This window comes from Bubalus kerabau, chromosome 4, assembly GCF_029407905.1.
Source record: "Bubalus kerabau isolate K-KA32 ecotype Philippines breed swamp buffalo chromosome 4, PCC_UOA_SB_1v2, whole genome shotgun sequence".
NCBI classification, from domain to species: Eukaryota; Metazoa; Chordata; class Mammalia; order Artiodactyla; family Bovidae; genus Bubalus; species Bubalus kerabau.
The window spans coordinates 45,599,891-45,621,828 of NC_073627.1; the positions used below are offsets into that span (position 1 = coordinate 45,599,891).

Here is a 21,938-nt window from a genome sequence, read left to right on the forward strand (position 1 = left end):
TCCAGGGGATCTTCCCAATCCAGGAATCGAATCCACATCTTCTATGTCTTCTGCATTGGCAGGCGGGTTTTCTACCACTTGTGTCACCAGGAAGCGTGCGCACATGTGTGTGCGTGCAATTCAGGAGGAGGGCATGGCAACCCACTCCAGTATTCTTGGGCTTCCCTGCTGGCTCAGACAGTAAAGCATCCACCTGCAATGCAGGAGACCTGGGTTCAGTCCCTGTTTTGGGAAGATCCCCTGGAGGAGGGCATGGCAACCCACTCCAGTATTCTGAAGCAACTTAGCATGTATGTATATATTTTTAGTACTTTGCTAGGTTAAACAATTTAGATCTTAAATCTTTCTGGTTTTAAAAAAATGTATTATTTTTAATTTATTCTCTTTTCTAGTCATATTTCTAATATGCTAATGAGTGTTAATGGTTATCCTTTATTCATAGGTGTATCCTTCGATTCATATCTACTTGGTCGTTTGTATGAAAATACATACACATATATGATGGTTGTTATATTTTTTAAATGAAATAATTTTATACATATTACTCTATTTACTTAAAAGACAATTTTATCTGTTCCTCAAAATAGTTGATAGAGATCTAACACTTTCATATAAGTATTTGGTAATATTCTGTTACACTAATGAGCCTCATTTACTCAACCATTTCAGTGTGAATAGTTAGCTTTTTTTTTTTTTTGAGGAATTTTTGTCTCTTTTAAGGTAACTTTTAACAGTTTATTCTTTGATCTTTGATAGATATATTTTTCAGTTTTATCAATAAAGAGTATGTATATCTATGTCTGCATATTTTATTTATAATATAGAAATATGTAGACAATATGTTTATAATATTTATATATTATCTTCTAATTATTTTCTTCAGTATCCATGTTTATGACTGTTTCCTCATTTCTAATATGTCTCATTTTTCCTTATTCATGTTTACTAGAGTTTATTTATACTGTTGGCCTTTAAAAACTTGGTCTTATAACTTTATATTTTATAGCATTTATTTTTTGAGGTAATGGTTTAGTTCATCTATTTCCACCTTTTTAAAAAATTGTCGAACTTTCTATAAGGTTTTGAATACTTTCTTGTAGCGGTCTTGGTTTTCAGATGAAGTGTTCTTAATTTTAGTAGTTTTAAATCTCTGATTTCTCTTAAATAATGATACCATATTTGACTTAGAGGAATGTTTTATAGTTTCCAAATTGGTAGCTTTTGGGTGATTTAAAAAATTTAACTGTGGTTAGAAAATAGTGGTACATATTTGTTTAAAAAAAGTGCCCCACAGTCATCACAGTAGAATGTATATCATTTCAGTAGGGTGCAGAATTTAATATAAATCTTTAAAACCACTCTTGGAACTACCCTATAGGTGTCTTGAGCTAGTATCCTGTGAGAAATGCTTGGTTTTGCTGGCTGGGCTCCCACAGGTAGCCTTTGGCACTGTGGCAGAGCTCCTCGCAGGCTTTGGTAGTCATGCTTCAGTCAGATCAGTTCAGTCGCTCAGTCGTGTCCAACTCTTTGCGACCCCATGAATCACAGCACTCCAGGCCTCCTTGTCTATCACCAACTCCTAGAGTTTACCCAAACTCATGTCCATCGAGTTGGTGCTGCCATCCAACCATCTCATCCTCTGTCTTCCCCTTCTCCTCCTGCCCCCGATCCTTCCCAGAATCAGGGTCTTTTCAAATGAGTCAACTCTTCACATGAGGTGGCCAAAGTATTGGAGTTTCAGCTTCAGCATTACTCCTTCCAAAGAAATCCCAGGGCTGATCTCCTTCAGAATGGACTGGTTGGATCTCCTTGCAGTCCAAGGGACTCTCAAGAGTCTTCTCCAACACCACAGTTCAAAAGCATCAACTCTTCGGTGCTCAGCTTTCATCACAGTCCAACTCTCACATCCATACATGACCACTGGAAAAACCATAGCCTTGACTAGACGGACCTTTGTTGGCAAAGTAATGTCTCTGCTTTTGAATATGCTATCTAGGTTGGTCATAACTTTCCTTCCAAGGAGTAAGCGTCTTTTAATTTCATGGCTGCAGTCACCATCTGCAGTGATTTTGGAGCCCCCCAAAATAAAATCTGACACTGTTTCCACTGTTTCCCCATCTATTTCCCATGAAGTGATGGGACCAGATGCCATGATCTTAGTTTTGAATGTTGAGCGTTAAGCCAACTTTTTCACTCTCCTCTTCCACCTTCATCAAGAGGCTTTTTAGTTCCTCTTCACTTTCTGCCGTAAGGGTGGTGTCATCTGCATATCTGAGGTTATTGATACTTCTCCCGGCAATCTTGATTCCAGCTTGTGCTTCTTCCAGCCCAGCGTTTCTCATGAAGTACTCTGCATATAAGTCAAATAAACAGGGTGACACATATACAGCCTTGACGAACTCCTTTTCCTATTTGGAACCAGTCTTTTGTTCCGTGTCCAGTTCTAACTGTTGCTTCCTGACCTGCATACAAATTTCTCAAGAGGCAGATCAGGTGGTCTGGTATTCCCATCTCTTGAAGAATTTTCCACAGTTTATTGTGATCCACACAGTCAAAAGCTTTGGCATAGTCAAGAAAGCAGAAATCGATGTTTTTCTGGAACTCTCTTGCTTTTTCCATGATCCAGCGGATGTTGGCAATTTGATCTCTGGTTCCTCTGCCTTTTCTAAAACCAGCTTGAACATCAGGAAGTTCACAGTTCATGGATTGCTGACCTGGCTTGGAGAATTTTGAGCATTACTTGACTAGTGTATGAGATGAGTGCAATTGTGCGGTAGTTTGAGCATTCTTTGGCATTGCCTTTCTTTGGGATTGGAATGAAAACTGACCTTTTCCAGTCCTGTGGCCACTGCTGAGTTTACCAAATTTGCTGGCATATTGAGTGCAGCACTTTCACAGCATCATCTTTCAGGATTTGAAAGCGCTCCACTGGAATTCCATCACCTCCACTAGCTTTGTTCGCAGTGATGCTTCCTAAGGCCCACTTGACTTCACATTCCAGGATGTCTGGCTCTAGGTCAGTGATCACACCATCGTGATTATCTGGGTCATGAAGATCTTTTTTGTACAGTTCTTCTGTGTATTCTTGCCACCTCTTCTTAATATCTTCTGCTTCTGTTAGGTCCCTACCATTTCTGTCCTTTATTGTGCCCATCTTTGCATGAAATGTCCCCTTGGTATCTCTAATTTTCTTGAAGAGATCTCTAGTCTTCCCCATTCTGTTGTTTTCCTCTATTTCTTTGCATTGATTGCTGAGGAAGGCTTTCTTATCTCTCCTTGCTATTCTTTGGAACTCTGCATTCAGATGCTTATATCTTTTCTTTTCTCCTTTGCTGTTCGCTTCTCTTCTTTTCACAGCTATTTGTAAGGCCTCCTCAGACAGCTATTTTGCTTTTTTGCATTTCTCTTTCTTGGGGATGATCTTGATCCCTGTCTCCTGTACAGTGTCACGAACCTCAGTCCATAGTTCATCAGGCACTCTATCTATCAGATCTAGTCCCTTAAATCTGTTTCTCACTTCCACTGTATAATCATAAGGGATTTGATTTAGGTCATACTGGAATGGTCTAGTGGTTTTTCCTACTTGCTTCAATTTAAGTCTCCATTTGGCAATAAGGAGTTCATGATCTGAGCCACAGTCAGCTCCCGGTCTTGTTTTTGCTGACTGTATAGAGCTTCTCCATCTTTGGCTGCAAAGAATATAACAATCTGATTTTGGTGTTGACCATCTGGTGATGTCCATGTATAGAGTCTTCTCTTGTGTTGTTGGAAGAGGGTGTTTGCTATGACCAGTGCATTCTCTTGGCAAAACTCTTATTAGCCTTTGCCCTGCTTCATTCTGTACTCCAAGGCCAAATTTGCCTGTTACTTCAGGTATCTCTTGACTTCCTACTTCTTCATTCCAGTCCCCTATAATGAAAAGGACATTCTTTTTTGGTGTTAGTTCTAAAAGGTCTTATAGGTCTTCATAGAACTGTTCAACTTCAGCGTTACTGGTTGGGGCATAGGCTTGAATTAGCATGATATTGAATGGTTTGCCTTCGAAACGAATAGAGATCATTCTGTCGTTCTTGAGATTGCATACAAGTACTGCATTTCTGACTCTTTTGTTGACCATGATGGCTACTCCATTTCTCCTAACTGATTCCTGTCCACAGTAGTAGATATAATGGTCATCTGAGTTAAATTCACCGATTCCAGTGTATTTTAGTTCACTGATTCCTAGAATGTCAACGTTCACTCTTGCCGTCTCCTGTTTGACCACTTCCAATTTGCCTTGATTCATGGACCTAACATTCCAGGTTCCTATGCAGTATTGCTCTTTACAGCATCAGACCTTGCTCCTATCACCAGTCACATCCATAGCTGGGTATTGTTTTTACTTTGGCTCCATCCCTTCATTCTTTCTGAAGTTATTTCTCCACTGATCTCCAGTAGCATATCGGACACTTACCAACCTGGGGATTTCCTCTTTCAGTATCCTATCATTTTACCTTTTCATACTGTTCATGGGATTCTCAAGGCAAGAATACTGAAGTGGTTTGGCATTCCCTTCTCCAGTGGACCACATTCTGTCAGACCTCTCCACCATTCCTGCCCGTCTTGGGTGGCCCCACACGGCATGGCTTAGTTTCATTGAGTTAGACAAGGCTGTGGTCCGTGTGATCAGATTGGCTAGTTTTCTGTGATTATGGTTTCAGTGTGTCTGTCCTCTGATGCCCTCTGGCAACACCTACCGTCTTACTTGGGTTTCTCTTACCTTGGACGTGGGGTATCTCTTCACGGCTACTCCAGCAAAGTGCAGCTGTTGCTCCTTACCTTGGATGAGGGGTATCTCCTCACGACCACCCCTCCTGACCTTGAACGTGGAGTAAGTCTTGAATGTGGAGTAGCTCCTCTTGGCCCTCCTGCACCCACACAGCTGCCGCTCCTTGGACATGGGGTAGCTCCTCTCGGCCGCCACCCCTAACCTCGGGCATGGGGTAGCTCCTCTCGGCTGCTCCTGCACCGTCGCAGCCTGGCACTCTCCGTCGCTGCCCCTGACCTTGGGTGAGGGGTAGCTCCTCTCGGCCATGCTTCTGCATGGTTCGTCGCAGCCGGCGCGCTATAGTTGAAATCATGCCTAGCACTGAAACTCCAGTACTTTGGCCACCTCATGTGAAGAGTTGACTCATTGGAGAAGACTCTGATGCTGGGAGGGATTGGGGGCAGGAGGAGAAGGGAACGACAGAGGATGAGATGGCTGGATGGCATCACTGACTCGATGGACGTGAGTCTGGGTGAACTCCGGGAATTGGTGATGGACAGGGAGGCCTGGCGTGCTGTGATTCATGGGGTCGCAAAGAGTCGGACATGACTGAGCAACTGATCTGATCTGATAAAAGAAGCAAGGGAGTAAACAACAAATAAATATAACCCTAAACAGATCAGATCCAGCTTTAATTTACACCAGTCCTAGACTGCAGATCATATGTGAAAAGCAGTTCTCTTTTTTCAACTTCTAAATTTTATTATTATTTTTAGTTGTATTACTATCTGTATTAGGGTAGGTAGTATAACAGCTCAACACAATAGAACTTTCTTATACTTAATGAAATAGTACTGAGTAGCTCTGTAGGACAGTCTCCCTCTTTGTGATTTCTTAGGACCTTGGCCAGCAAAGATTCTGCCATTTTTTTTCATACATGGCTTTTATAGGAGTTGTTTCCATTCTGCCAGCCAGAAGGAAAAAAGATAGCATAGAAAAAAGCATGCTGAGGATTTTTGTGGGCCAGGCCCTTAAATGGCATGGATCACTTTCATTCACATTCCATTGATTGAACTCATTCATATAGCCATATTTAACTGTAAGAGAGGCTGAGAAATATGACTGTAACTCAAGAAACAAGAGATGAACATGGAGACCAAGGAATGAAGGAGCTAGGGGAAAAATCGGGAGTCAAGGATAGCTTAGACTGCTGTCTCCCTAGAATTCCAAGTTATTTCTTTATGGATAAAAAATTATTTATCAAGAATACCTGTTTACCAGGTATTTACCTATTCAAATAAAGCTTGAATAGTGAGGAAAGTTTTATGGAGGAGGTGTGGAACCTTAGTTGAACTTGAAATAAGAAAGGAATTTAGATTAGAGAAAGATGAGTGTTATTCAAGCCAGGGAAATCAAGAAAATAGATCTAAAAATGTTGAAGGTATATTCAGAAAAGTTAGCTAGAAAGTGGAAGGTGCTCACAGGCAATTATAAGTGAAGATGAAGAGCAGATAGTGAGTAATCTGGAAGACATTGTGAGCCAGTTTGAGTTTCAACTTTATTCTTTAGGCAGTTAGAAAAAATCTAAAGATTAGGATTAGGAACTTCCCTGGTGGTCCAGTGGCTAAGACTCTGTGCTCCCAATGCAGAGGACCCCAGTCCAATCCCAGGTCAGGGAGCTGTATTCTACAAGCTGCATAATTTTCTGTGCAGAATGGAATTTAGAGCAATCGAACAGCTTTCAGTGTGTCGTATCCTTAGTTAGAAGGCTGAAGGTTGGATATAGCCTGCAGTTTTAGGTAAAGATGGAACAGTTTGAGATAGACCATAACCAAGAAAGAATAGTGTTTAGAAATTAAAGGTAATATAAAAAGAGAATTTGATTGGCTAAATTCAGGGTTGAGAAGTCAAGTACATTGTTTGGGAAGGACTGTTTCTCATGTTCCTTTAATAATTCAGCAAAGAAAGGGAACAACAGATTCTTTTTTTTATTTTTATTTTTTTGATTCAAGAATCATTTAAATTATGACAACTACTTAAAATTATGAAATTTAAAACCACGAGTATCAATTATGTATCAGTATTTCTGTACAGTTTTTAGTGGCTGGTAATTTGTTACTTTATTAGATCAGTCTAAAATCCAAGAAATTTCATATATTACCTCATTGCTGCATTTGGATTTTGTAGAAGTTGTTTCTGGACAGTCTGCGAAAAGCACTTGCCGGCCATGGAGGAAGCAGGCAGCTCACTGAAAGTGCTGCAATCGCCTGTGTCAAACTGTGTAAAGCAAGTACTTACATCAATTGGGAAGATAACTCTGTCATCTTTCTACTGGTTCAGTCCATGGTGGTTGATCTTAAGGTAACATGCTTATTATTTCTCTTATACAAACTTAAAAATATTAAATGAAAAATAAATCTCTTGTATAAATACTATACTAGTTTATTTTGAAGATCATTGCTAACATAGAGGTTCTGAGTCTTCTTCCTTGTGGCTAAGCTCTGCCTGCAATGCAGGAGACCTGGGTTCAATCCCTGGGTTGGAAAGATCCCCTGGAGAAGGGAACGGCTACCCACTCCAATATTCTGGCCTGGAGAATTCCGTGGACTGTATAGTCCATGGGATTGCACAGAGTTGGACACGACTATGTGACTTAAAGCTCAATGTTCAGAAAACTAAGATCATGGCATCTGGTCCCATCACTTCATGGCAAATAGATGGCAAAACAGTGGAAACAGTGTTATTTTTGGGGGCTCCAAAATCACTGCAGATGGTGACTGCAGCCATGAAATTAAAAGACGCTTACTCCTTGGAAGGAAAGTTATGACCAACCTAGACAGCATATTCAAAAGCAGAGACATTACTTTGCCAACAAAGGTCCGTCTAGTCAAGGCTATGGTTTTTCCAGTGGTCATGTATGGATGTGAGAGTTGGACTGTGAAGAAAGCTGAGCGCCGAAGAGTTGATGCTTTTGAACTGTGGTGTTGGAGAAGACTCTTGAGAGTCCCTTGGACTGCAAGGAGATCCAACCAGTCCATCCTAAAGGAGATCAGTCCTGGGTGTTCATTGGAAGGACTGATGCTAAAGCTGAAACTCTAATACTTTGGCCACCTCATGTGAAGAGTTGACTCATTGGAAAAGACTCTGATGCTGGGAAGGATCGGGGGCAGGAGGAAAAGGGGACGACAGAGGATGAAATGGCTGGATGGCATCACCGATTCCATGGACATGAGTTTGAGTAAACTCTGGGAGTTGGTGATGGACAGGGAGGCCTGGCGTGCTGCAATTCGTGGGGTCGCAAAGAGTCGGACACGACTGAACGACTGGACTGAACTGAACTTAAGTGACTTTCACTTTTACTTTTTAAATTCGTAGGACCTGCTTTTGCTGTTGCTCCTCGGGCTACATTAAGTGGCTTAGAATATGAAGAAAACACAGAATTAACCAGTTTTCTTAAATTTCCATAAATATTCAGACTTGGGTATAAAATAATGTAGAAATTTGGGCCTGAAAGGAACCATATGTGGTCTAGTAAGAATTTTATCATGAGCCACAATATTAGCACTTTATGTTTCTTCTGGCAACTACATGTTACTGCCATCTGTGTGGATTATATGTTGTTATTAAATACTAGTAGAAAAAACACTGCGTGAAAAGCTTTTGTTTTCGCTTGGAATTTTCATAGAACCTGCTGTTTAATCCGAGTAAGCCATTCTCGAGGGGCAGTCAGCCGGCAGATGTGGACCTAATGATCGACTGCCTTGTCTCTTGCTTCCGGATAAGCCCTCACAATAACCAACACTTCAAGGTAAGAGCATCGATTTGGATCAGTTTCATTTACTGATGCCATTGATCCTTTATAAATGTGAAATGAGTAGAAAGATGATAGAGTGCACCTTTATCGGAATTTCTTTTTATATGTTAAAGTTAATTTCAAGATCCTAAAAAATATATTCTGTTTTTTAAACATTTCTTTTTTGTTGTTCCTTTTGTCCTCGTATATATTACTATATATTTTTCTCATAGAAAAACATAGTTTACTGTTTTTTTCTTTCCTCTGTAGATCTGCCTGGCTCAGAATTCCCCTTCTACATTTCACTATGTGCTGGTAAATTCACTCCATCGAATCATCACCAATGTAAGTCCAAAAGGTATTGCTAAATTGCTTAAAATTTTTTCTTTCTTCCTATCTTATTTCTTTTTAAGAAAGGTGTTTCTGGTTTACAAAAGATTTTGAATATAGATGTATGATACAGGAAGATTTCTCATACAAGATTCTATCTAATAACTGATATACAATTGTATTTTTCATATTTAATCTGGATCCCAGGACCCTTACTGAGGAAGATGGAGTTAATAGGATCCTTTGGAAAGATTAAACTTAAAAGATTTTTGGATCAAAACCCTTGAGAACAGTGTCCCTGAAAATATAATTTAACATTTTCATCCTAAAGCTCTATGTATTATTTTAATACTCAGCTGTTTCCCAGCATTTGATACATTCTGAATTGTCACCTTACTGTTTAAGTTAAAAGTAGCAGTATTTATGTTGTAGCCCATTATGTACATTAAATAAAAATGGTGAGTCATATTTGTACTTTTCTTCCTTAAACAAATGAAATGATACTTCGATACTTTGAGGTGTTTATACGATACAAAATCATATCAGACAAAATAAGTTAATGCATTAAAAGGTACTTGTGAAGGCTTCAACTCTGATGTCAGTATGTTAAGTGGAAAGATAGTAACCTTACCATATTTGGACCAGGGATTTAAAAAATTCTGTTCTTCTAAATCATATTTTGAGGGTTTTCAGGTGTTATTTATAGTAGCTCCACTTTCATCCATTTTTAGATACTCACATGTATGTGTAAATTGTTCAACTTTTTAATTTTTTCCTCCCTTAAAAAAAGACTTTAATCATTGTTAACTTAGGTATACTTGTCCTCTTTATAGTAATATTTCACGTTAAGAGTGTATCTCTGGGGAGTTAAAGATGTCCTTCCCACCTTCATTGCCTTGGATGTATTGAATTATACCAAATTCTGCCACATTTTCTTTTATCCATTCCTGCAGAAGAGTAATAACTATTAATAAAACTATTAGTGACACATTTAGTTTTTCTCAGTGGGGTGCTAGTAGCATTTTCGGTCAGGACAGTCTTTGTTATGCAGAACTGCTTTGTGTATTGTAGGACATTCAGTATCCTTGGTCCTCATTTCATTAAGTACCATTTGCGCCACTTCCTTCCTCTCCCATCTGTGCCCCCAGACTTTATGAATAACTAAAAATGCCCGAGGGAATGATTCCTCTCTCAGTTGAGGATCAGTTACAAGTAGAAGTAACATTAACTACTATTTCTTTCAAAAGGGAAAGTTTAATGAATCTGATATGGCAGATAAGGTATATTTGTAGTAAAAACTTAGAAAATTTTATGCTTTCCTTTTGCCAGTGTAATGAGCCAGGACATTGTGCCCTTAAGGTTTATTTTCAAGGCCATTATTTAAAAAGAAACAACAATGATTTTTACGTTTCAATTTTATGTGTAATTCAGAAATAAAATGTTACTGCTTTTTTTATCCTTTGGCTTATAATACTAAAAACATTCCATTTTTTAGAGTGGATGGTTTACATAAATGCTTAAAGCTTATATTTAATAAACCCAAGTATATACTTTTTTGATACTCTGTGGCTAGTTACTTTAATTGTGAAATATTTTTGTCTACAATTGAATATATAGAGCACTTTCAAGCATGGACTTGGCACTGCTGTAAGTGGCTGAGCTGCTCCTTTGTGGGTTTAAAGCATGCCTGGAGTGGTACTTCATGCATGCCTCAGTGTATATGGTGAAGTGGTTGTGCATCCTCCTATACTCTAATGCGTACTGCATGTGTGAAGGTGGAGTGTGTCTGTATCAGGCCACGTCTAAGAAATCTATTTTTGTAAAGAAAAACCTGTATTGATTAAACTTTTAAAATATTAAGTAAGCATCAGTAACCTTTTAATGAGTAGCTTGAAAAGGAGCATAAGTTTGAGTCTATAAAATAGTTTTAAAATTGGACCTTAATAATGATACTTTATCATAACATAATAGATTGATAAATTGTTTCTTGTTAGGGTTTTTCTTTCCTTTGGTTTGAGGCTAATACATACTGAATCTAAAGTATTTTCTGACTGAAAAGGACTATGTGTACATAAGCAAATTTATAGAATTGACTATTATGGAATTCACTGAATGTAGTTATTATAGAAATATTTTGTCTTGAAACCACATGAAATTTTTCTTAGGTATTTGAACTCCTAATCTTAAATTTATTCATAGTAAAAGATTTTCTTTTAAATGATTCTTGGTTCAATACACCTCATGAGCTCTCTTCTTCCTCGGTTCTTTAGCCAGTTCACAGATTTTTAAAAATTACCGCATTCTCAAATTAGATAAAAGTTTTATTACTGATGTGGTTTTGAGGGTTTATGTAGAAGTAGTAATAATGTTTACAGTTTTGTTTTGCTTTCATGACACATACTCATATTCAGTTCACAAGTACTGTTTTTAGGTCTAAAAGAGTCCCCCCGTTTCTTCTTAAGAAATCTGAAAGTCTAGTAACTGTTCGAATTTGATTATAATTTAAGCTTTTTATCCGTTTCGAAAATGATACGGGTAGTTCTGTCATCTTTTTTATTATGGAATGCCATAAGTGATGAATTTTAGCTATAAAATCTTTGTTATGTGCTTAATCTTTATAGGCTTCCTTTAGGTTAGTTTAGATATGTTGTTATCATTGGGAAATAATATATACAATAGGAACCAAATATTTCACCCATCAGTGTAACATGCTGTAGCTGGTATAGTACTTAATACTTACTATTGTTTTTTCCTTATAGCAATTTGCTGTAGTTTACTTATGGATAGTTCACATATTGAGAATGAGATGATCTCTTTCTGCTGAGAGAAATTATTTCCAAGGCATGTGAAATTTATTGAAATAATCATGAAGAATTGCCATATGATTTGCTCATATTATAAAAGTATTGCCATTTACTTGACAATAAACTTAGGATTTTCAAGGACAAAAAAGAATAAGTCTACTTTAATTGACTAGTTTCTGAAAGGACACATTTAATAATTGCTTGGAACCCTAAAGTTTTTACCAACTACATGATGTCCAGGTTTTAGTGCCTGTTTTATTTGAAAGTGTATCTTTTACTTTAAAATGAATGACTTTATTTGTTATATAAAATAGCAATTATGTCAGTAACTACATCTTAAGTTAAAATCATGTAGGGTATACCTGGTACCATGAGACAGTTTCAGCAGCTATCACAATGACATAATAATTTGGATAGGATGTTACATGGGATGCGTATGTCTTTAAGCAGTTTCTGACATGAGTTCAGTATGAGGTCTCAGTATGAAACCCTTATCTCAGTGCATTTTGTGATTATTCAGCTTTTGTTACTTTAAGTTGATTAACACAAGCTGTATAAATTAGTAAGTATATGGAAATCAAGGAGTATTGATTGCCTGGGGCAAGTCAGCTGACCAAATTGACTAAAGTGTAAGGAATTCACTATATAACTAAACTAATAAAACTTAATCATTTGTTAGGAAGTAAATAAAGAATTTGAGAGAAAAATGGAGACAACCATACTGTCCAAATAGAAGTTTTTCTTCCCTCATAGCTTTGAAGTTTTTTTGTGAGTGGAATTAAGTATTGATTTTATTTTGTAAGTTGGTTTTATAGTACACTGTAGATGTGTCTTGGCTTCCCTGGTGGCACTAATGGTAACGAATCTGCCTGCCAGTACAGGAGATGCAAGAGACGAAGGTTCAAACCCTGGGTTGTGAAGATCCCCTGAAGTAGGAAATGGCAACCCACTTCAGTATTCTTGCCTGAAAAATCCCATGGACAGGGGATGCAGGCAGGCTGCAGTCGATGGAGTCACAGAGAGTTGGATGCGACTGAGCACGCACACACACATTCATAGATGTGGCTCCACCTGCCAAGTGGAGAATCTGCCTGCCAAGCAGGAAACGTGGGTTGATCTTTAAGTTGAGAAGATTCCCTGGAGTAGAAAATGCAACTCACTCCAGTATTCTTTTTTTTTTTTTCCACTCCAGTATTCTTGTCTGGAAAATCTCTTGGACAGAAGGAACCTGGTGGGTTACAGTCTGTGGGGTCACAAAAGAGTCAGACACGATGTAGTGACTAAATAACAACAATTCAGTAGAGTTCATAATCCCAAATCTGAGGTTTGGGTAATATAACCCGATGCTCCTCAAAATATTCTAAGGGTTAGGGCTAAAGAAATTAGATGCTGAGAATTTAATTAGCTTAGTGTTGAATTAGAAGGAACTTGGGAACAGGATATGAAGCTATTATATCCCCTTATCTACTGTTTCAAATTGTTCTTTCAGGTATTTTTTATTACAGGAGTATTATAAAGCCTGTATTTTAAGTAATCCTGTTCCTTGCATACTCTCCATTATGTAGTGAAAAATTCATCCAGTCATTTTTGTATTCACAGAGAGACAAACTTAATAGTTTTAGTGATTTTCATAGCTGTCATTTTTCATAATATAGTTATTACTTCATTTAAAAGTTAAAGATACACTTTCAAATAAAATAGGCACTAAAGACTAGAACCAAAGCTAAACAAGTTGAACTACAGAAAGATATTTACATTAAAAAAACCAGTTACCTTTAAAAATATTTAGCTATGATCATTTTGTCTTTGTGGTGATCATTAGTCTTCTCACGTATTGTGCCATCATTGCATATCAATTTAAGATTATAGGTTTACTAATAGCTTTATCTCATTTACTAATTTCATGTTGTAATTATCATTGCTGTTTGTCTGTAGGTGTATAAATAATAGTTTACCACATATTCAACACTGTGTTGAACCATTGATCTCTTTTAAAACTGATAACAGCATTCTTGCTTTGGGAAAATATATACTATATATGCATACGTTTCTGAAATGTGTAAAACATTAAACTTACAAAAAAAAAGATTGGCTACAGAATTAGCTCTCTAAATCTTTGCTTTTCAGATTCATTAGATTATCAGTGAGAAAAGACAGTCTCATATGTTCATGCTCATGCAGTGGGCTATTTGTCTCATGTTCAGTATGATATTTTAAAATAGATGTATGGTTTGGTGTTTGAATTAAAGATATTACTTGAAGACTTTGGAAATCATAGTGTGTGTTTGCATGGTCTTAGAAAGTTTCTTACGAAGTAGTCAACCATGAAACCACAGTGATAACCAGAGCATATAACTCGTGCAGATTTGGACTTTTCTTTCGTATGGTCTCTGTTTTCCCCCAGTCTGCATTGGATTGGTGGCCTAAGATTGATGCTGTATATTGCCACTCAGTTGAACTTCGAAATATGTTTGGTGAAACACTTCATAAAGCAGTCCAGGGTTGTGGAGCACACCCAGCAATACGAATGGCACCGGTAAGATTAATCATGAATTTTGAATTCCACCTTCTTGAGATTGCATTTTTTCACTGTCTTTATCCCATTCTTGCTGTTTTGATTATTTTAGAAAATCAAATAAGACTTTTCAATAAGAATTGTGGTATGTCTAATACTGCAGTATTGTTGCAATGCTAGTTAATGATGTATGTTTTCCATTATTTCAGTGGGTTAAACTTATTTTTCTTAGAGATATTTTCTAACAAAATGCTGTTAAAATCTTAGTGAATGTCACCTTTTCTTTTTTTTTGTTTCTTTTTCCTTTAATTTTTCCTTACTAATCAAAATACTTTGATTAGCTCTTTATCTTTTGGGGATGAGTAGGGGAAACTGACTCCTGGGCTAGAGTGAATGTTCCTGCTAAGTCACTGTTTTGCCCATTGGATGCTACATATTGCACACAGAAAATTAGAAGTAAAATTCAAAGTTTATATTTAAAAATATCTCATATTTCATTAAACAAAAGGACAAAAACCTTCAGTGCTCTTGGGCATTATAACAAACACTTTTCTCACACATAAACATTGGGAATAATTGCTGCATGTTATAGATAACGCATCTGCTTGCTTACATGGACATTTTTTATTAAGAGTCCATAGATGCTGGATAATCTCCCATCTGTGTAATTTGCATATGCTGCTGCTGCTAAGTTGCTTCAGTCATGTCCGACTCTGTGCGACCCCATAGACGGCAGCCCACCAGGCTCCCCCGTCCCTGGGATTCTCCAGGCAAGAACACTATGTGCATATAAAAACATACATGTCAAAAGCATGTATTTTTGTTTCCTTCTAAAAAAGAAAAGGGGAAATGTTTTATAAGAATAGATAAAAAAGGTAGTATTGGATCCAGAATATAATGTTGGATTTTTGGTTGAATAGCATCCATAATTATAGTATTCTACAATAGTATCTCTGTAATTGAAACACATTTTCCATGATTGAATTTTTCTCAAAGAAAGCTCTCTTTGTTCTATCAGTGTTCTTCTGGCAAAATACATGCATTCTGTAACTTGAGAGATGGAATGCCATTAAAGGAAAAAGAAAAAGTTAAACTATTAAATACAGAGATTGCCTGTCTAGCATATTCCATCAATTCTAAGAAGCACCTGTTTAACATTTCTGAATTTGGGAGTGGATCTTATTTGTATGATATCTTGCAGTTGACAGTTTTCATTCCTTATGATACATAAAATATTGGTGCATCTTACAGTTGATAATGTCATTGTTGTTTCTATGAAATGTTTATATGTATATGAGATATTTTATTACATGAGTTACTCACTATATCTGTGAGAGCTATAGAATAAATATCTTATCCCTGTTTTAACATTTGGAAAATTGTTTTTAACATAGGAGTCAACCAACCTTATTTTAAAGATTTTAGTATCTTAGCGGATTTTCGCTTAAACTTTTTGCAAGATTATATAAGAATATATATAAGATTATATAAGAATAATGTAAGAGGAAGGCTGAGCACTGAAGAATTGATGCTTTCGAGTTGTGGTGCTGGAAAAGACTTGAGAATCCTTTGGTCAGCAAGGAGATCAAATCAGTCAATCCTAAAGGAAATCAACCCTGAATATTTATTGGAAGAACTGTTGCTAAAGCTGAAGCTCCAATACTTTGGCTACCTGATATGAAGAGCTGACTCATTGGAAAAGACCCTGATGCTGGGAAAGATGGAAGGCAGAAGGAGAAAGGGGTGCCAGAGGATGAGATGTTAGATAGCATCACGGACTCAGTGGGCATGAATTTGAGCAAACTCAGAACTCAGAGATAGTGGAGGACCAGGGAGCCTGCCGTGCTGTAGTCCATGGGGTTGCAATGAGTCAGATACAACTTAGAGTCTGAATAACGACAACAAAATTAAGAACAATATAGACATTGCAAAAATACTTTTTATTTGCTTTTTAAGCTTGATTGTGTTAATCTTATACTTTCTATTGAATGTTTCTACTAATACCACACATTTGGCGGTATATAATATGTCCCTTTATTTTTCAAAGTTTTTAAAAAATAGATTTATTTGAAAATGTTGAATAGCTATTATCATGATTCTGATGTCTGATTCTTAGAAGGTGAATGTCATATTTTTGTTTTTAGAGTCTTACATTTAAAGAAAAAGTAACAAGCCTTAAATTTAAAGAAAAACCTACAGACCTGGAGACAAGAAGCTACAAGTATCTTCTCTTGTCCATGGTGAAACTAATTCATGCAGATCCGAAGCTCTTGCTTTGTGTGAGTAGTTTTTATAAAATTCCTTGAAATTATTATACTAACTTAATTTGGTTTTACTAAAATGCCAAAACCTTGAAGGTGATTGTTAGCTCAAGAACACTTACTGAACCTTCCTGATCATACATGAAACTTGACATTCCTAAGAAAGTGAACTTACAGAGATTACTAATATAATTAGATCAGATCTTACTCTTTTGTCTTATTTTTTCTTATCATTAAACTAACATATTTTGGTGAGGTCTTCTGTCCATACCCTGCTACCAGATTATGTATTATTCAGATATAATCCTAGGATGGGGTCTGGATATAATGAAGCAGACATAAATCAAGTGCTTCCTATATCTGTTCAGTTTTGTTTTTTTTTTTAAGTCTCCAGTCACTGTTGCCTAAAAATTGAGTTCTTATATCCTTATTTCTTCCTATCATCAGCTTTTTATTATCACTGACTTTTCCTGGCTATACTGTATTGGGAGGAAAAGGAGATAAAAACGAGTATGGTTAGCACTCAAGTATTGTGGTTACTCTTGTTTTACAGCCTGAGTTGGTATTAGATTTCTGAGAGCATTACTGTAATATACAAGATAGTTAGGAACTAACAAATGAAAATGAGTGGCAGTTATATGAAATGCTGAAAAGCATGGCCTCTGGAGACTTACTAGCTATGTGATTTGGGTGACTTAACCTCTCTATGCTTTAGTTTTATTTCTTGACCACAGCACAGGTCCTGCAGGATCTTAGTTCCCTGACTGGGGGTTGAGCCAGTTCCGCAACCAGGGATTGAACCCATGCCCCTTGCTTTGGAAGTGTGGAGTCTTAACCACTGGACCACCAGGGAAATCCATGTGCTTTAGTTTTCTTATTTGAAATATTGTGATAATGATAATAATTCGTATTGTTAAGCAGACTGAGATATTACATGTTATGCTCTTAGGAACAATGCAGAATAGATGCATAATGAGTACTACATAAATGTTAGGATGTTATTACTATTATTAAAATACAGTTAACATTAACATTAATATTATTAATGCCCCAAACATAGCAGAAATATATTTTGAAGCTCATAGCATAACATATTTAACCTCTGTGAAATTTTCCAGTCCTGGGAAAACAGTATCTAAAACAATTTCCTGTTGCTTTGAGTAACAGGCTTAAGTGCTAAGTATACTTTTAATTTTGATGGTGTATTTTTCAAATTACTATACTGTAGAAGTATATAAACTGACGTCCATAGTTTCAAGAGTTCTTTGAACCCCCTGAATTTAAAAAATATGTTTTTCTAAGAGAGGGAGGAGAAACAGAATTCCCAAAAGGATTAGTGACCCCCAGAATGGCCTATGTTGTTTTGAACTCTTTGAAAAGTCCATCCAAATTTGGAAGTCTGATAGAAGAAATTGTTAGAACTTTGGTATGGAAAAAGTCTTAAAATCTATTATTAAGACTTTATAAAAGGAATGAAATACCTTTTCCCCTCATTTCTTTGTTATGTAGCACACATTACTTGAGGTGTTATTTCATCATGCATGTCATAAATTAGCATCACTCTGTTTGCTTGGATGTAATTCAGGATCAAAGAATGCATCAAAGTCACCAGTGCCTTCTGTGTTAAATATTTTATTGTCAAGGAACAAGAATTTAAGCAATTTTCCAAGTTTGAAATTAGCAGGCAGAGACAGATCAAAGTTGAAATTATCTTCTTTGCTGCCATCTAGTGGTTAAACCACTTTTCTCAGAGTAATGAAAGGTAAGTTAAAATAGTGAAAGATTCATTGTAAATATTTGATTATTTTATATTTTTACTTATAAAAAACCTAAATTTTTGTAAGTAGGATAAATATAGGAATAACTATTAAATGATCTCAATCATGATATTTTAAAGTAATGCATTTTTATTGTCTTCTGTCTTTACTGTCTCTATCTTAAATCATATTACTCTGAATTTTTCAAGGTTCCTAGTTGTTCAACTTACATCATTTCCTGCTTTCTTTTAATCATTTCTCTCCACTAAAGTTACAGTTATCTCTTCAAAAAGAAAATATTATGCTTTCTGCCCAGCTTAAAATCTTTTGGTTGAAATAGCTTTGAGGATAGAGACTGAACTCCTAATAGACCTATAATGTCATGCAACTTTTGACTCCCACCAATCACCTCTGCAACATCTAGAGTTATATTTGTCTTCTTTACCCTAGTTATGATGGCCTGCCTTTCACTCCCTCTTACTACATTCCTTCCTGCCTGTCCATGCACTTGAAATCCTCTGCCTACAATATGCATCCCTCTCCTCTTCACATAGTAATTCCTACTAATTCTGAGCTGTTATCACAGCCCTAAGGAAGCATTCCTGATTATACCACATTTTTCTGTTACAGGTGCTCATACCAGCATGTAGCTTCATAGTTCTTTTTCATCTGCAGTTTAAACTTGTTGATCTGATTATTTTCTGTCCTTTATACCTTTTGCTTTTAATTGAAATTATATATATATATATAGAGTTCAAAATGGCCTATTTTCTGATACATAAATATACACACACACACACGCATGGGGGTAAGGGAGTTAGCAAAATAAAATAAGAGCACTAGTTGTATTGGCTTCACTTAAATGAACCATATATGCTTGAAATGGAAATAGATTCTTCCAAGTTACAAGGAAGCATTTTAGTCTCTTTAAGTAGGTAGACATTCACATTTATATATACCATTTTGCTTTGTATTCAATGTCTTTCTACCGTGAAAAAGCCTGAAGTATGGGTATCTGGAGGTGTGGATTAACATTAACACTAATATTACTAGTGTTATGTGAATGTGGTTAGGTCCTTGTGTTGGACAAAAGGGCAACACAGGATAACTGTGTCATTCTCATCAAGCATGCATGTACTTTGCCTTTCATCACAGTAGTTTTGAGATCCAAAACCGTAAGTTCCAATTCAGAGATATATTATTTAGTCAATGTAGTGTTGCTGAAAAAAATAATTTATTTCTCCTATTATTGATATAATTTCTTATGAAAAGCTAGTACCTAGTTTTTGTTTTAATTAGAATTTTCTCTGGATATTATTTAAATTAATGAAGAAGTATAGATGTAGATTAAGATAATTCTTAACAAGAGCAGTTTTTAAAATTAATTTATTTATTTTAATTGGAGGATAGTTACTTTACAATATTGTGGTGGTTTTTGCTATACATCGACATGAATCAGCTGCGGGTACACATGTGTCCCCCCGTCATGAACCCCCCTCCCATCTCCCTCCCAGCAGCTTTTTAATTTTAAAAAATCTTATAGTGTTTATTTTTGAGGTAAAATTCACATATGATGAAATTTGCCTCTTAAAGTGACAGTTCACTGGGTTTTGTGTATACAAGGCTGTGTAGCCATCACACTGTCTAGGTCTAGAACACTTTTATCACCTCAACAATAAACCTAAAACCCATTAGCTGTCAGTCTCCATTCCCTCCACCCTTTGGCCCCTGTCCTGTGATTTTGTTTTTAATTGAAATTTGCTTTTTTCTTTGCAGAATCCAAGAAAACAGGGGCCTGAAACCCAGGGCAGTACTGCAGAATTAATTACAGGGCTTGTCCAACTGGTCCCTCAGTCACACATGCCAGAGATTGCCCAGGAAGCAATGGAGGTAAGGGGAAAATGAATTCTAGGCTCTTAAATGTAGCATTGTAACTATGTAGATTCTCGTTTTTTAAATTCTGTTCCTTAAAAATTTTTTATCCAATTTTTAATGGTTACTTTCCATTTAGAGTTGCTACAAAATATTGCCTGTATTCCCCATGTTGTACAGTACATCCTTGAGCCCACCTTACATCCAGCAGTTTGTACCTTCCACTCCCCAATACCTGTATTGTCCACCCCCGGAACTCCCTCTACTGGTAACCACTAGTTTGTTTTCTATATTTGTGAGTCTGCTTCTTTTTTGTTATATTCACTAGTTTGTGGATTTTTCAGTTTCCACATATAAGTGATATCATATGGTCTTTCTCTGACTTATTTTATATAGCATAATGTCCACCAAGTCCATCTGCATTGCTGCAAATGGCAAAATTTCTTTCTTTTTTTATGACTGAATAGTATTCTATTGTGTGTATGTATGTGTGTGTGTATATATATATGTACACACACACACATCTTTATACATTCATGTATATAAAGACACATTCATATGTCCATTGATGGACACTTAGGTTGTTTCTGTATCTTGGGAATTGTAAATAATACTGTTATAAACATTGGGGTGTATGTACCTTTTCTAATTAGTGTTTTTAGTTTTTATGGATATGTACCCAGAAGTGGAATTGCTGGGTTATATGGTAGTTCTATTTTTAGTTTTTTTAAAGAACCTACATACTGTGCTGTACAGTGGCTGTACCAATTTACATTCCTGCCAACAATGTACAAGGGTTCCCTTTGCTCCATGCTCTCACTATCATTTGTTATTTGTGTTCTTTTTGATGACAGCCATCCTGACAGGTGTGAAGTAACATATCATGTGGTTTTGATTTTCATTTCCCTGATGATCAGGGATGTTGAGCATCTTTTCATATGCCTGTTGTCTATTTGTATGTCTTCTTTGAAAACATGTGTATTCAGTTCTTTTGCCGATTTTTAAAAATTGGGTTGTTTGGTTTTTTTTTTTTTTAATGTTGAATTGTATGAGCTATTTATGTATGTTGAATATTAATCTCTTATCAGTCATATTATTTGCAAATATTTTCTCCCATTCAGTAGGCTGTTTTTGCATTTTGTCAATGGTTTCCTTTGCTGTGCAAAAGCTTTTAAGTTTAATTAGGTCCAATTTGTTTACTTTTGCGTCCCTTGCCTTAGGAGACAGATCTAAAAAAAATACTGCTACCGTTTATGTCAAAGAGTGTTCTGCTTATATTTCCTCTAGGAGTTTTATGGTTTCTGGTCTTGCATTTAAGTCTTTAATCCATTTTGAGTTTATTTTTATGTATTGTGTTAGAGAATGTTCTAATTTCCTTATTTTATGTAAGGAAAACTGCTGTCCAGTTTTCTCAGCACCACTTATTGTAGAGGCTGTCTTTTCTCCATTGTGTATTCTTGTCCCCTTTGTCATAGTTTGGCCGTAAGTGCATGGGCTTATTTTTGGGTCCTCTATCCTGTTCCATTGATCAGTGTATCTGGTTTTGTGCTAGTTCCATACTGTTTTGATGACTGTAGTTTTATAGTACAGTCTAAGGTCAGGGGGCATGATTCCTCCAGGTCTGTTCCTTCTCAAGTTTGTTTTGGCTTTTCTAAATCCTTTGTGTTTCCATACAAATTTTAAAATTATTTTTTTATGATTCTCTGAAAAATACCATTGGAATTTTGATAGGGATTGCATTAAATCTGTAGAGTGCTTTGGGTAGTATAGTCATTCCAACAGTATTGATTCTTCCAACCCAAGAACATAGTGTATCTATCAATCTGTGTGTTATCTTCAATTTCTTTGATCAGTGTCTT

At 36.4% G+C, this 21,938-nt stretch overlaps 1 protein-coding gene across 5 annotated transcripts in view; it reads left to right on the plus strand.

Annotated features, from left to right (window-relative positions):
• Nucleotides 1–21,938, plus strand: part of NF1 (neurofibromin 1) — a 262,407-nt gene that overhangs the window by 77,693 nt on the left and 162,776 nt on the right. For 3 of the 5 annotated variants that reach the window (XM_055577184.1, XM_055577188.1, XM_055577185.1), the window contains exons 9-15: nucleotides 6,935–7,108; nucleotides 8,433–8,555; nucleotides 8,811–8,885; nucleotides 10,488–10,517; nucleotides 14,079–14,210; nucleotides 16,334–16,468; nucleotides 19,984–20,097. In XM_055577184.1, the coding sequence (XP_055433159.1) occupies nucleotides 6,935–7,108; nucleotides 8,433–8,555; nucleotides 8,811–8,885; nucleotides 10,488–10,517; nucleotides 14,079–14,210; nucleotides 16,334–16,468; nucleotides 19,984–20,097 (783 nt within the window). The remainder of the gene's footprint in view (nucleotides 1–6,934; nucleotides 7,109–8,432; nucleotides 8,556–8,810; nucleotides 8,886–10,487; nucleotides 10,518–14,078; nucleotides 14,211–16,333; nucleotides 16,469–19,983; nucleotides 20,098–21,938) is intronic. The other 2 variants (XM_055577186.1, XM_055577187.1) reach the window with 1 other exon arrangement.